This window comes from Xyrauchen texanus, chromosome 36, assembly GCF_025860055.1.
Source record: "Xyrauchen texanus isolate HMW12.3.18 chromosome 36, RBS_HiC_50CHRs, whole genome shotgun sequence".
Taxonomy (NCBI): Eukaryota; Metazoa; Chordata; class Actinopteri; order Cypriniformes; family Catostomidae; genus Xyrauchen; species Xyrauchen texanus.
Window position 1 is genome coordinate 14485412 of NC_068311.1, and position 15695 is coordinate 14501106.

Below are 15695 nucleotides of genomic sequence, written 5' to 3' on the forward strand. Positions count from 1 at the left end.
AAGAAAGTAAAAATAGCCTGTATGTTATTCGCTAAATAGTTCTGTCTTATTTCGTATTCTTTTATTTTCGTTTTGTGGTCCTTATAAATGATCCTGATATTTTAAAAAGCAGATGATTAGCCACCAAAACCGATCAACAAAACATCACGTAGATTTCTTCTTCTAGACTTGTAATTTCTAGTGGACGTTTCATGCACATCTAGGGAATTTCGTTTAATGAAAAGAGTCATCACTTATTCAAGATTAAATTAGATTAAAGATTTCATGCATTGAAATTTTTTGTTTATCACATTGAATCGTAAATGTCGCAGGTAACTTGAACAAAAACCCGTTTTCAATATTATATACATTCATTCAATGTGTTGTTCTCACTTTGTTTTTGTTATTGTTTTCGGATAAAACAGCTGCTTAATATATTCCATATCAGATTCACATTTAGGAAAGTTAAGACTAGTAAAAAGTTTTAACTAGTCCTGTGTAACATTGATAAGGGAAACATCTCAAAATGGGCTAACATCAATATTAAACAGACAAAGCGTCCTCTCAACATCCACCGGCGCTATTCAGTGAGAATTACTTCAAGATAAAGGTGGTTTGTTCTTACTTTAGGTGTCTGTTAGCATACAAACGCCCATCGGTTCGATCAAGCCACTGATGAGATGCTCGTCCAGGTGTTGTGATCCTGACGATAAGTTGATCTAATCGTGGCTATTCAACAGCTAATTGAAAAATACAGTGTGTCACACATGAATGTAAACAGTGACTCTTTGAATCCCCCAAAGCTGTCATATATGATTCACTTCGCTGTATCTCAATAGTTGTGGGGATGAATGCTTTGCACGTCTCGTCTGATTGACAAATAACAAATATTACAACACAAGTGTATGATCCAAGAAGGTATATTGACTATCAATCAACCCACAGCCCCCCAAAACATGTTTTTAAATAGCTGTTTCTTTCTTTTTTTCATGTAAATATATGTAAAATAAAATACAAAAATAAATACATAACAAGTTGCATTTATAAATAACATGCAACAAATAGGCCTAAATAATTAGCAGAACTTCTTAACTTGTTCGTTAGCACTGTATGGATAATATATAATACAATAACGATTAAGTCGTAAATGTTTGGAACTTTTCTGTGCAGGTGAATCGAATTTTATTACATAATATGAAATGTATGATACGTTTTGTTCCCACAGACCTGAGTTTTAACCCGTAATGGCATTCTTCAGAAATACTAACATGTTTAAGGTACATTTTTAGTAGTTACATTTCTAGAAAATGCAATACTGATATGCGTGTCATGAACTTAACTTCCTCTAACATATCTGTTCTTTCTCAAATGCATTTCAGTTGCGAGTTTATCACTTCGAATTAGAAATGTCGCAAGCAACTTTAATAAAGACCCTTCTGTTTTCAATATTATTGACACTCAGTAGGAGTCGTTCTCGATGTATTTACGATACATCTAACACATGTGATAAACAAGGTTATTTAAATAAAATACTCTCTTTGATGATCATTTTATAATTGTGACAGATATTTTGATCCATCTTTATAATGTATAATTATTCTAATTATTCAACATACTCCTGTATTATCTATCTATCTATCTATCTATCTATCTATCTATCTATCTATCTATCTATCTATCTATCTAGTCATAAATGTACATACATTGGCCAAGTAAGTTAGGATCACTACTTTATTTAAATAATGTGAAATGTGAGAATAATGGTAGAGAGAATGATTTATTTCAGCTTTTATTTCTTTCATCACATTCCCAGTGGGTCAGAAGTTTACATACACTTTGTTAATATTTGGTAGCATTGTCTTTAAATTGTTAACTTAGGTCAAATATTTTGGGTAGCCTTCCACAAGCTTCTCACAATACATTGCTGGAATTTTTGCCCATTCCTCCAGACATGGTGTAACTAAGTCAGGTTTGTGTGCTTGCACGCGGTTTTTCTGTGCTGCCCACACATTTTCTATCAGATTGAGGTCAGGGCTTTGTGATGGCCACTCCAATACCTTGACATTGTTGTCCAACTTAAGAGGTATGCTTGGGTGAGTGAGTGAGCTTTAATTTCCTGGCTGATGTCTTAAGATGTTGCTTCAATATATCCACATAATTTTCCTTCCTCATGATGCCATCTATTTTATGAAGTGCACCAGTCCTTCCTGCAGCAAAGTATCCACACAACATGATGCTGACACCCCATGCTTCATGCTTGGGATGTGTTCTTCAGCTTGCAAGTCTCACCCTTTTTCCTCCAAACATAAAGATGGTCATTATGGCCAAACAGTTTTTGTTTAATCAGACCAGAGGACATCTCTCAAAAAGGAAGATCTTTGTCCCCATGTTCACTTGCAAACTGTAGTCTGGCTTTTTTATGGTGGTTTTGGAGCATTGGCTTCTTCTTTGCAGAGCAGTCTTTCAGGTTATGTTGATATAGGACTTGTTTTACTGTGGATATAGATACCTGTTTACCTGTTTCCACCAGCATCTTCACAAGGTCCTTTGCTGTTGTTCTGGGATTGATTCGCATGTTTCGCACCAAACTATGTTCATCTCTAGGAGACAGAATGCATCACCTTCTTGAGTGGTGTGATGGCTGCGTGGCCCCATGGTTTTTATACTTGCATGCTATTGTTCGTTCAGATGAACGTGGTACTTTCAGGCATTTGGAAATTTCTTTTGTTTTTCCCATGATGTCAAGCAAAGGTAGTTTGAAGGTAGGCCTTAAATGCATCCACAGGTACACCTCCAATCGACTCCAATTAGCCTATCAGAAGCTAATTGTCTAAAGGCTTGACATAATTTTCTGGAATTTTCCAAGCTACTTAAAGTCACAGTTAACTTTGTTTCAGTTTATGTATATTTCTGATTCACTGGAATTGTGGTATAGTCAATTAAAAGTAAAACAATCTGTATGTAAACAATTGTTAGAAAAATTATTCGTGTCATGCACAATAATTTTATATATTTAGTCATAACAATAAACTATAGTTTACCAATATGGAATCTGTGGAGTGGTTAAAAAAAATCTGTTTTAATGACTTCAACCTATGTGTATGTAAACTTATGACTTCATCTATCCGTCCGTCTGCCATCCCATCAGTTGATATTCAGTTACTAGAGATGCATAAACTCTAATGTGAGGAGACCAGCAGCTGTGCCGGAAAATAGAAGGTTATTGAATGGAGGCCATTCCCATTGGGATGTATAGAGGATTTAGAGGGTGTTTTTGAACAAACAGCCACAAAATCTTAAATTGACTGCCAACAAGCCTTGAGAGATTGACTCATGTGTTTCAGTTCCACAGTGACTTAACAGCAGACGGTTTATAGATAAATGTTTTTTAAACCAATCATGCAAATTTGCACAGCAGCTTTCTGAACCCGAGAGGAGGAAACCTCTGACACACTCTCACTGAAATGTGTGCTGTCTTCTATTGCTATTTATAGGAGGACGCTCCAGTGATAAGGTGGCACTGGCGGTCTGGAGGTGGAAAGAAAAAGAGGAACGAGGGCTGATATTACCAGACTGAGTGTGAGGCCTGCCACTCTTCTCCACACAATCTAGATGGCCAATACATATCGGCTTTGAGACATTATGCGCAGCCGTGCTATATAAGTACAGTGTTTGTGTGTTTAGGGTGCTTACGGTGGGACATGGAGACTTCGCACCTCCTGTGTTCTCCTTGAATGGTTGAGAAGAGGCCTGAAGATGGTGAGGAATACAAATTTATAGTAACAGGTGAAACAAAAATATTTTCTGTTCTTTGCATGTATCATATATATTTGCTTGTTTGACGCCGCACAATAAAGATCACTATAATCACACAACAAAGGCTTTGTGAGTGGTTTTGTCTGCCAGGTGGGCATTAAGTCAAGTTGCATAATATTAAGTAAGTTCTTAGAAGAAAAAGACACATCAACAGGTTTGCCCTGCTTCTCTGATAGCAATACATCAGTACAATAACTCAAAATGACAAGTAGTAAAGCTGTATTAAGTAATGAGATGTATTATTGCTTTCAGCATTTCAATATCCATTATACAGTCTTTGTAGTTTCAAAACTGAAAGAGCACAGTTATAGAACTTTGACATTTGTGCAGCTGAAAAATTCCTCATGAAGTTACACAATGCACAGCTGGTACTGAAAATGTAGCAGCATTAGATAACTATAAATAAACTTTTCTATATAACATAGTGAAACAATGCAATTAAAGCAGTGATGGAGGGAATCTAAGACAACAATACCTGTGGACATTACTGTAGGAGGTAAAGATTATTTTAAAAAATCAGTTACCTAAATAAAGGCAATGATTTAGATTTTTAGCCTGTGTCTCAGATTTCTATCATAATTTAAATGCAGTTTTTTTTTTATAGCAAATATAGGATGAAAAAGCAAGGCAAGTTAACAAGTTTGTGAGAAAGTCAAAATGCACATATTGTATTAAACAAACACCAAATGTATAGAATCATTAATTTCACTTGCCTAAATTCCTATTTCATGAAAATATTACTTCAGTATAATAACAAAAAATCCTGTAGTCCATACAAAGCATGTGCACTGCATTCACACATCAAATCATGCCAACTTTGCCCATTATCAATTATGGTGAACAAACCATGACACGTTTCCTCTCCAGATACCAAGCTACTCAGGTTTTCAACATGCACCGAACTGTCAGCCAGCACTTTTTAAAGGAATATGCTGTGTTCAACGACATTTATTTTGACTTGTCCCTCCTTTTCTTTAAAAAAAGAAAGGCTGGATGAGGCATTTACAATGGAAGTGTATGGGGCCAATCCGTAAACAAATGCTTTTTTAAAAGAAAAGGAGGGACACATCAAAATAATTGTTTGTGCGAAACAACATTATCCACAAATGATGTTGGTTTAGCTTAACTTATATTGAACATGGAATATTCCTCTAAGCTTCTTGACAAACGGATGACTGCACATTCTTTTTAGCAATTTCATAACTCTTGTATTAGCTTAATTGGTATTCATCAATAGTTGTGTGTAAACTTGCATCACGTCAAGAAAAATTATTCTAACTGAATAATATAAATTGGTTAAGCAAATAATTATTATATTGATTATAATGATGATGATGTGTGAGGGGACATGATCCATAAGTTTATCTAATTCCTCTTATGAGCTAAATTAAATTTGCTGTGGATATCCGAGTGTACCACTGTTGAATACCAGCCTTGCACACAGCCAATAAACCAATTCAACATGAAAACAATACATTGGTAAACAAAGGTCCCTTCTAAAAAAAAGAAAATGCAATAAATCTCACATTTATCCATAATTTGAAATGCATTTAAAAAATAAAAAATTAACTTTAAATAAATAATAAAGAAATCACAAATAAGTGAAAGAAAATCACGTCCCCAGAAGAAAACAGATTAAAACAGATTAAAACACTATTTGTCTGAATATGATTAGCAACACGTGTTTCTTTTATGAACAGATCTTAAGCACTAAAGTATTTTTCTTAACATCAGTACATACAAACATCATTGGAAGGCAGTTCTGCTTTTAAAAAGGAAACGGTTTTAATTGTGCTGCAACTCAGTCGTCACTTTGACTCATTTGCTTCAATGTAATGATTTATGACCTCAAGCTTAAATCTAGGTAATCAGGACGCAGATTTGGTGGACATATACACTCTCTACAATAAAAGACTCATACACACGCTCAAAGAATGATTAATAAAAATGGCACGTTTTCTGAAACTTACGACTCCATCAATCCCTCCTACAGTACATCAGACCAGCGTGCTCTCTCTCTCTCTCTCTCTCTCTCTCTCCTTCTCTTAAATGAAAGCTACATCACATTAACTTCTTGATCTACAAACATTGTGAAATGACAATAAAGCATCTTGTTAGTCAGAAAATGAAATTCTAGTCTGAACTCTGGTCCTGATTGAGCATTGTTTTCCTATATCTGTGCATGCCTGGTTCGATTAAAGAAAAAAAAATCCACATTTCAAATAACAGCCATTGGAGCAAAGATAAGCCGAGAACACTTGGTAGAGAGACAGAGATTGAGAGAGTGGAGACTCTCTGATGTGGTTGTACTGTCAAGATTGTCCAAAGCCAAAAAAGAGGCTTCCTTGGGACTGAGATGAGCACGGGACAGCTGGTTTTAGGGGAATCCGGTGGGGTACAGGCTCAGGGGCTGGCTCTCATTGGTGGGGAGAGGGGACCGGTAGCCTTCGAAGTTCTGGGGAATGCTTCCACTGGTGGAACCTGAGCTATTGCTGAGTGTCTCGATGCTTCCCTCCCTCTGCAGTTCTGCTGCATTAAAAAAATGAAATGGAGAGCATGAAGACACAGGCACAGAACATTACATTTCAGGAATATCCACGTGCATTCATAAAGGAAACAATTCACTGCAATGCTTAATGTCATCACTGTAAAAATGTGCCTAAAAAATCTTAACTAATGTGACAGAATTGTTCTGAGATCTAAAAAGTAAATTTTTACTTGCCATTTTTTACCAGGAACACTTCTGATGATATATTGTTGGAAAAAGAGAGACAGATCCTAAAAATAGCCTTGATTATAAAGTATATAATGATGCTGCAACTCTCAGAACAATGACACGACTGTTGAAACAGGGTAAGAAACTTCGCTTTGGAAAAATATCATTCACTGTATAAAGAAAAAAGTATGGTTCATTTAAAGTAAATTACAAACCAAGATTAAAAAGAGGTCTCATGAGTAAAGGCCATGGAAATTATTAGCATTTGACTATATCTGACACATTTACATAAGTACGATGTTTGATTAATGAGCATTTGTCCCTGACAAATAATACAAAATTGAAATTGGAAGCAAAATTTGATTAAAACTCTAATAACAATAAAACAAATAGCCTCTCATTACCAAACATGGACCTTAAAGGGATAGTTCAGCCAAAAATCTGAAATCTGAACTTAGAAGAATATCTCAGCTCTGTAGGTCCATACAATGCAAGTGAGTGGTGACTAGAACTTTCAAGCCCCAAAAATAACATTATTGCAGCATAAAAGTAATCTACACTCACCTAAAGGATTATTAGGAACACCTGTTCAATTTCTCATTAATGCAATTATCTAATCAACCAATCACATGGCAGTTGCTTCAATGCATTTAGGGGTGTGGTCCTGGTCAAGACAATCTCCTGAACTCCAAACTGAATGTCAGAATGGGAAAGAAAGGTGATTTAAGCAATTTTGAGTGTGGCATGGTTGTTGGTGCCAGACGGGCCGGTCTGAGTATTTCACAATCTGCTCAGTTACTGGGATTTTCACGCACAACCATTTCTAGGGTTTACAAAGAATGGTGTGAAAAGGGAAAAACATCCAGTATGCAGCAGTCCTGTGGGCAAAAATGCCTTGTTGATGCTAGAGATCAGAGGAGAATGGGCCGACTGATTCAAGCTGATAGAAGAGCAACTTTGCCTGAAATAACCACTCGTTACAACCGAGGTATGCAGCAAAGCATTTGTGAAGCCACAACATGCACAACCTTGAGGCGGATGGGCTACAACAGCAGAAGACCCCACCGGGTACCACTCATCTCCACTACAAATAGGAAAAAGAGGCTACAATTTGCAAGAGCTCACCAAAATTGGACAGTTGAAGACTGGAAAAATGTTGCCTGGTCTGATGAGTCTCGATTTCTGTTGAGACATTCAGATGGTAGAGTCAGAATTTGGCGTAAACAGAATGAGAACATGGATCCATCATGCATTGTTACCACTGTGCAGGCTGGTGGTGGTGGTGTAATGGTGTGGGGGATGTTTTCTTGGCACACTTTAGGCCCCTTAGTGCCAATTGGGCATCGTTTAAATGCCACGGCCTACCTGAGCATTGTTTCTCACCATGTCCATCCCTTTATGGCCACCATGTACCTATCCTCTGATGGCTACTTCCAGCAGGAAGTATGCACCATGCACCATGTCACAAAGCTCGAATCATTTCAAATTGGTTTCTTGAACATTACAATGAGTTCACTGTACTAAAATGGCCCCCACAGTCACCAGATCTCAACCCAATAGAGCATCTTTGGGATGTGGTGGAACGGGAGCTTCGTGCCCTGGATGTGCATCCCACAAATCTCCATCAACTGCAAGATGCTATCCTATCAATATGGGCTAACATTTCTAAAGAATGCTTTCAGCACCTTGTTGAATCAATGCCACGTAGAATTAAGGCAGTTCTGAAGGCGAAAGGGGGTCAAACACAGTATTAGTATGGTGTTCCTAATAATCCTTTAGGTGAGTGTATATCACTCCAGTGGTTTAATATATGTCTTCTGAAGTGATGCAGTCATTTTGGGTGAGAAACAGATAATTTAGCAGATATTTAAGTCCTTTTTTGCCATAAATCTACACTTTCGCATTCTGAAAGTGAAAGTAAAAGTGGAGATTTATAGTACAAAAATACTGAAATATTGATCTGTTTCTCACACAAAGTGACTGCATCACTTCAGAAGACATATATTAAACCACTGGAGTCATCTGGATTACTTTTATGCTGCCTTTATGTGATTTTGGAGCTTCAAAGATCTGACTACCATTCGTTTGCATTGAAAGGATCTACAGAGCTGAGATATTCTTCTAAAAACCTTTGTTTGTTTATAGCAGAAGATAGAAAATCATCCACATCTGGGATTGCATGAGGGCGATTAAATAATTAGATTAATTTTAGGTGTACTAGCCCTTTAATACTTTGAACTAAATGTGTTGCATCAAAAGACAATGAGAATGATTGACCACACAGACATCCCCTACTTACGTTAATACTGACTGCATAAAAATATGCTAAGGAGGAAATAGACACACAAAATGATGTCTTTATGGGCATGATGGTCTATTGTTAATCTATAAACCACTGAGTGCAGTTACTTTGTTATCCTTGTACACCGTTTATCATACATCATGACGACAAAGCAAAACTGGACATTTGAAAAAATGGTTGTTCCTCAGAAAATACAGCTAAATATGCTAAATATTCTTAAAGAGTAGTTAGAGAAAGAGGAGATCAAATGCAATAAATTTAGATTTTGAGATAAAATATAATTGGCTCTTTTTTTCTTTGCGCACAAAAAAGTAGAATAAAAAAATGAAGGATAAGAAAGCTAACTAAGCATGTACAATGACGTAAAATATAACTAAAAATAAAACGATAAATTTTTGTGGATGTTACATGTTGTTAAACATTATCCAATGTACACAGAGTCGCACAACAGCGTGGACACATAACTGCTGTGATATATGCGGTGTGCTGAACATACGTCAGGTGAAGACTGGTCAAGTCCATCATTTTGAATTTATTATCTGGTTTGTATGCAGAACTTCTCAAACACACACAGCACGGTGCTAAAATGATAGCAGGGACCGGGTGGCCACATTCCCCCTTGATGATTTGCGCTGGTGGGGGAGGAGAGGTACTATTTGTTTGCTTTAGTGAGAGTGCAGGGTGACAGGTGCTCGTAAATCCTGTTCTACAGGCTCAAAGTGAAAGAGACTGTGACTCTGCTTTCCCTTGTGTGCCCAGCAGATAGCACAGACACACAGTGTGGCATGGACAACACTTGCTCGGCGCAAACAAACACCCGTTATATGATGCCGCTCAGCCTTGTAGCAATTAAAGGCAGGGCGCAGATGGTCAGGGCCCACACCTGGACCAGAGAAATTCGCTGTTGTGGACCGCAGGCGGCTTGTGTTTGTTTGTGAATCTGCATGTAATAGAGAGCCAGCGGCGATATGTTTCCGCTTCAAACAGTGTTCTTGGCCTTGCAGAGTAAATAATGATGCCACACACACACACACACACACACACACACACACACACACACACACACACACACACACACACACACACACACACACACTTGTAGTGTTTCCATGTTTTATGGGGACTTTCCATAGACATAATGGTTTTTATACTGTACAAACTTTATATTCTATCCCCTAAACCTAACCCTACCCCTAAACCTAACCCTACCCATAAACCTCACAGAAAACTTTCTGCATTTTTACATTTTCAAAAAACATAATTTAGTATGATTTATAAGCTGTTTTCCTCATGGGGACCGACAAAAAAATTTTTGGGTTTTACTATCCTTATGGGGACAATTGTTCCCCACAAAGTGATAAATACACGCTCTCACACACACACACACACACACACACACACACACACACACACACATACACACACACACATGTTGTGTTTCCATGTTTTATGGGGACTTTCCATAGACATAATGGTTTTTATACTGTACAAACTTTATATTCTATCCCCTAAACCTAACCCTACCCCTAAACCTAACCCTCACAGAAAACATTCTGCATTTTTACATTTTCAAAAAACATAATTTAGTATGATTTATAAGCTGTTTTCCTCATGGGGACCGACAAAATGTCCCCACAAGGTCAAAAATTTCGGGTTTTACTATCCTTATGGGGACATTTGGTCCCCACAAAGTGATAAATACACGCTCACACACACACACACACACACACACACACACAGTTATCAGTTACACACACACAGTTATCTAAATGAGGACATACAATAGACCTTTATTGTTTTCAATAAAAACTAATTCTAATCAATATAAACTAACCCTAAAATATTCAGATTTCAATATTGATTCATATGGGTATGTTTCAGATATAATTTCTATTGCTTACATATGAAAGGAATTCTCTGCTAGCTAAAGCTGTTAATTATATAAGGGATCTTCTAACTAGGTACTTTAGGTAATTTTACTAATTATATTTTATTAGTTTTTATCATTTTGGTCACATTTTAGCTTTTAAAAATGAAGAAATCCAAGTTATCAATCAATAAATATTTTTTATTGCATATATTATTTTGTGTTACATGTTTATTGTTTAATAACATAATTTTTACTATTTAAAGGTAATTACATTGATTTGTTGAACACATGTTAAAAACCAGTTCAGTATTTTAAGAAAGATGACATTTCTTTAAACAGCGTCTGTTGACATTATTCGATGACAAATGGATCTCGTCTTTGGACACACATTACACTGAACGACTTTTACTCTCATCACACTGTGAAAGGATCTCGCTGCTGAATACTTCACCACTAAACTACACAATCATTGGTGAGTGAAATCTAAACATTTACCAGCCAGTTACCAATACACATTTTAGTCGCATAGCGTGAAGTTTGGTTGCTAACGCAAGTGATTGCCTCTAATTGAAGTAGAGGTTTGCGCATAGAGTAAAAGATTGATCTTGGGATTTAAGAATTGATATAAAGATCGTTCAAATGAAGATAGCGATGCATTGGAAACATTTATTTATTTTACCTACCCCTATATTATTAATTTTATTCTAAATATTTAGTGTACAAAAAGTCCCGGACACTGCTGTTGCACAGTAATGTTTCGTTGCGTTGCAAACGTTTCTGTTTTAATACATTTGAAGTATTCTTTGCAAGAAATAGCAGTGTGAAACTTTTTTTATTTCCTCATCAGTTTTTTTCGTACGCATCTGCTGGAAACCAATCAGGTGTGCGATCTGGGGGTCCTTTTTATTTTATTAAGAAAAAATAAGTATTTGCTTTATTTTTAATTCAATATTCTAATTGAGGAACTCCTGACTGATGCTTCCATCTGTGCTGTTTTTCCATTGTTTTTCTATATAAACATGCAATATATATATATATATATATATATATATATATATATATATATATATATATATATATATATATATATATATATATATATATATATATCAATCACTGTTTTTCAGCAGCTCGCGCAGGAGCGCTATGTTTTTTAGATGGCGTGTCAAGTTAAAATTATTTTAAAAAGTGCATCTTGAGACACCTGCGTTCTGTTCTAATGATGCATTGTTGACTAGCTTTTTTTAAGCACAAGAACGCTACAACTTTGGATAATTCAAAAATAAAGAAACATTAAAATGTATGAAAGCGACAAAAGGAAGGGATGTTTTGTCAGATTTGGCTTACCTTTGGGAACAATTTAGTCCCTAAACTATAGCAAAGAATAAACACACACAATATCTGCTGCAGTGAGGGGTGAAGCTCTGGCCAATTCTGCTTACATGTACTTCACATCCATTGTATTTACATATTGTACATTATCTCAAGCAACAGCCTTCTAAATTAAATACACTAAAACACAAACACACTAAATATAGGCTCCCCTTGAAATTGCATCTTGGATCATACATGCATTACAGATGTTGTTGATTGCTTTCTTGTGTTCAGCATCACTGCAGTCCCATCTGATTGTTCTGTGGGTCCTGCGGCAGCACCACAGCAGAAACAAGGCTCCAGCAAAACACTATCAAACAGGCTGGTTTTGGGCAGTAAACACCAGTCCACCATGGCATCGACATTTCAAGATTGTAGAATTCTGTTTGTTGTGGGTAACCAGCACATGCTTACACATTAGACTCACTAAGTAAAGAACACGAATGAGTGACGGAGAACATGCGGCGTGCATGCAGGGGGTTTCAGTGGCCAAGAGTGAACTGATCATTAGAAGGGAATGAAACGGGATCAAAGCAAATAAAGAGCCCTTAATTCAGGCTGCTGTGCCAGTGTATATGCCAATGAGAGAGTGGACCCAATTTGTGCCCCCATAATGAGGGAGAGAGGTGGGTAAACGGGTATTGGGCTTAACTTAGCCTGATGTTCTTATCCTTTAAGAGTTAAATTTTTTTTTTTGCACTTTAATTGTAATGTGGCAACAGCTGGCTTTAATTATCACTCTCTTGTCATCATCTTCTCCAGGTCATATGTTTGTGGCCCACATGATAAAAGCATTGAGACACAGACTACCATTCAAAAGTTTGGAACCACCAAGTCATTTTAATATATATATATATATATATAGGGTTGGGAGGGTTACTTTTGAAATGTATTCCAATACAGATTACAGAATACATGGCTCTCATCATGACGTTTGGTCATGAGACGTGCAAGAACCAATGAGGATTAAAAGGGTTAGTTCACCTAAAAATGAAAATTCTCTCATCATTTAATCACCCTTAATGTCATCCATATGACTCCACTGGTTAAATAAATGTCTTCTTAAGCGAAAAGATAGCTTTTTCTGCAAAAAAGATCAATATTTATGTACTTTTTAACTATAAATCATCGCTTCCAGTCAGCAGCAGTACAAAAGTTTGACGTTATCACGTTAGCAAGAAATAAGGTGTATGTGCGACACACACGGAAGAGCAGCGCTGTTTACAACTGAGTAGGATGTGCTCACCTTGGATGTCTCTACCTTGAGAAAAAAAGTTAGATTATGTCCATAACGTGCCAACGCGAATACATCACATGAGAGACCGCTTGAACTCCGCCCTCTCGTGAACGCTCATATGGGTACTGACCGGAAGTGATGATCGTTTCACTTTAGAAGACATTCATTTAAGCAGCGGAGTTGTATGGATGACGTTTATGCTGACTGTCTGTTTTTTTTGGTGATTCAAAGGTCTAACCACCATCTGCTTTTTAAGGACCTACTGTGCTGAGATATTCTATTTTTCTGCAAATGTGTTCTGCTGAAGAAAGAAAGTCATACACATCTGGGATGGAATGAGGGTGAGTAAATGATGAGATCATTTACATTTTTGGGTGAACTAATCCCTTTAATGTTATTGATGTCGACGCCACATTGGATTCAGTGCTGTTTACATAGTTTCTCAGTGATTAAATGAAATAAATCATGCTCTGTTCATCATAAAAAGTGATCGTATGCCTTCAGAAGACTATGAATGTGATGAATGGACTACTTTTATCTCAAATGAGATATTATATAGACCTTTACTATTTAATTCCTTTGATTCCTTATTGAGCACAAGGGAAGTTGCTCATAAATACAACCTAAACAATACACACATAGAGACACACAATGTTGATAGTTCTTTCACAGCCCCTGCGCGATTATCCCTTAAATAAAAAAAGCTGGCATTACGGAAGTCATCCTCTTAAAAGGTGGGCATTAGCAACACCCCAGCTGAAAGACTTTAGAGGCATAGTAAGTGCGGATGGGACAATATTGCTGAGACATGGCTTCATCCTTTATCCAGTTTACTAATTCTGTCAGGGCTATTAAAAATATGTTTGTGTGTGTGTGTGTGTGTGTGTGAGACTCCTTTCCGGACTGGAAGCAACAGAGATGCCTGGACTGCAGACCGAGGCCAAAGAGTCTAGAACCTTCCAGTAAGGATGGAATGCAGGAATCACACACGTTTACTTAACTATTTAAATGGGGTCATACCATAGACACTTATTGTTTAAAAAAGAGCTAATTATAATTTCTGTAGACTCATCTTAACCATACCTCTAAAAGAAAACGTTTTTGTTTTATTTATAATGTATTTAATGTATCAAAAGAGAGTATTTGTCAGATTTGGCTCACTTTTGTGGACAATTCTGTCCACAAACTATAGCTAAGTATGTACACGCCCACATGTGAAATTCTCCATATTTCATGGTCATTACTGAATACTTTCAGAGTTGTGCAGGTAAAGGTGGCCAGCCCTCATTGTGCTTTCAATTACTCCTAATGAAAACCTACTGTAACCTTCCCTGCCCTGCACATACCATCCTCCAGCATAAACACCCAGATAGGGCACATTTCTCATTTACTCATTAGAGGCAGAACCGTGCTGTCGGCAGAGGCCACGGTGATGCGTGTGAAGGATCAGACATCCGCTTGCTGCACGTGGACAGCTCGGAGGCTTAAGCATCCAAGATAAACCTCTGATGGTACATTTTCCAATAAGAAACGTTTTTAGAAGAGTCATGATATCTTCTTTAGTAGATGATTTCTTTGATTTAAATCGCTACAATTTTTAAATTGTGTCTCTTCAGTGAGTGTCAAACTATCATTCTTATGAAGGCATATGGTGATAAAGCATCTGAAATGTTATTATCTTTTTCATCTGTTGCATGTTCACGAGTGCACGAGAGAAGCTCATGCACTCATGTTACAGTTGCATGCACTTTTTAGCACTAAACAACAGAAGTTCTTGCATGAACATTTAAGCCACTATGAACGAGCTTCTCTCACAGCGATCATACTGTAAATGTACAGCAGATATAAGATTATACTAAGAAATTACTTCAAATTTGGATAGTTTCTAATCAAAACTTATTGTGTGTCTTCAGAATACTTGGAATATGAAAATTGAGTTTCATGGACTACTTTGGGTGCTTTTTAAGCTTTAAACTCCTGAGACCCCTGCCTGACTTCTGTGTGCATTTTGATTTGTAACAAGTAGCCCCTAATAAACATGCCAACATATTTTTTGGAAAAAATGGTTTTCCTAAAAAATGCACATAACTAAGTTGTGAAATTTGAAATCGTACCAAGCTATAGAAAGACAGATTTATTTTTATCAAATTTTTTATTTTATTCAGGTGTGTTGGTTATTCATGATTTTGAGATGTTACAGGGTTTCTGTAAGTATCATCAAATCTAATTTAATGCTTTTTAATGCCATATTCAGTGCCATAAACGACCCTTGACTAGCCATGGAGATATATATATATATATATTCAAACTATACATTTTTAAAAAACCCATGTACCAATTGTAACTATTCAATTTGACAATGATGCAATGATGATAATCTTGGATATTTGAGAAAATCTAC

The 15695-nt window shown here is 36.6% G+C and overlaps 1 protein-coding gene across 3 annotated transcripts in view; it reads right to left on the bottom strand.

The window, feature by feature from the left end:
- Positions 1 to 4017: 4017 nt before the first annotated feature.
- The window catches only part of LOC127629767 (BCAS3 microtubule associated cell migration factor-like), a 303774-nt gene continuing 292096 nt past the window's right edge, over positions 4018 to 15695 (bottom strand). For 2 of the 3 annotated variants that reach the window (XM_052106997.1, XM_052106996.1), the window contains exon 24: positions 4018 to 6324. In XM_052106997.1, the coding sequence (XP_051962957.1) occupies positions 6173 to 6324 (152 nt within the window). In that variant the 3' untranslated portion in view covers positions 4018 to 6172. The remainder of the gene's footprint in view (positions 6325 to 15695) is intronic. The other variant, XM_052106998.1, reaches the window with a different exon arrangement.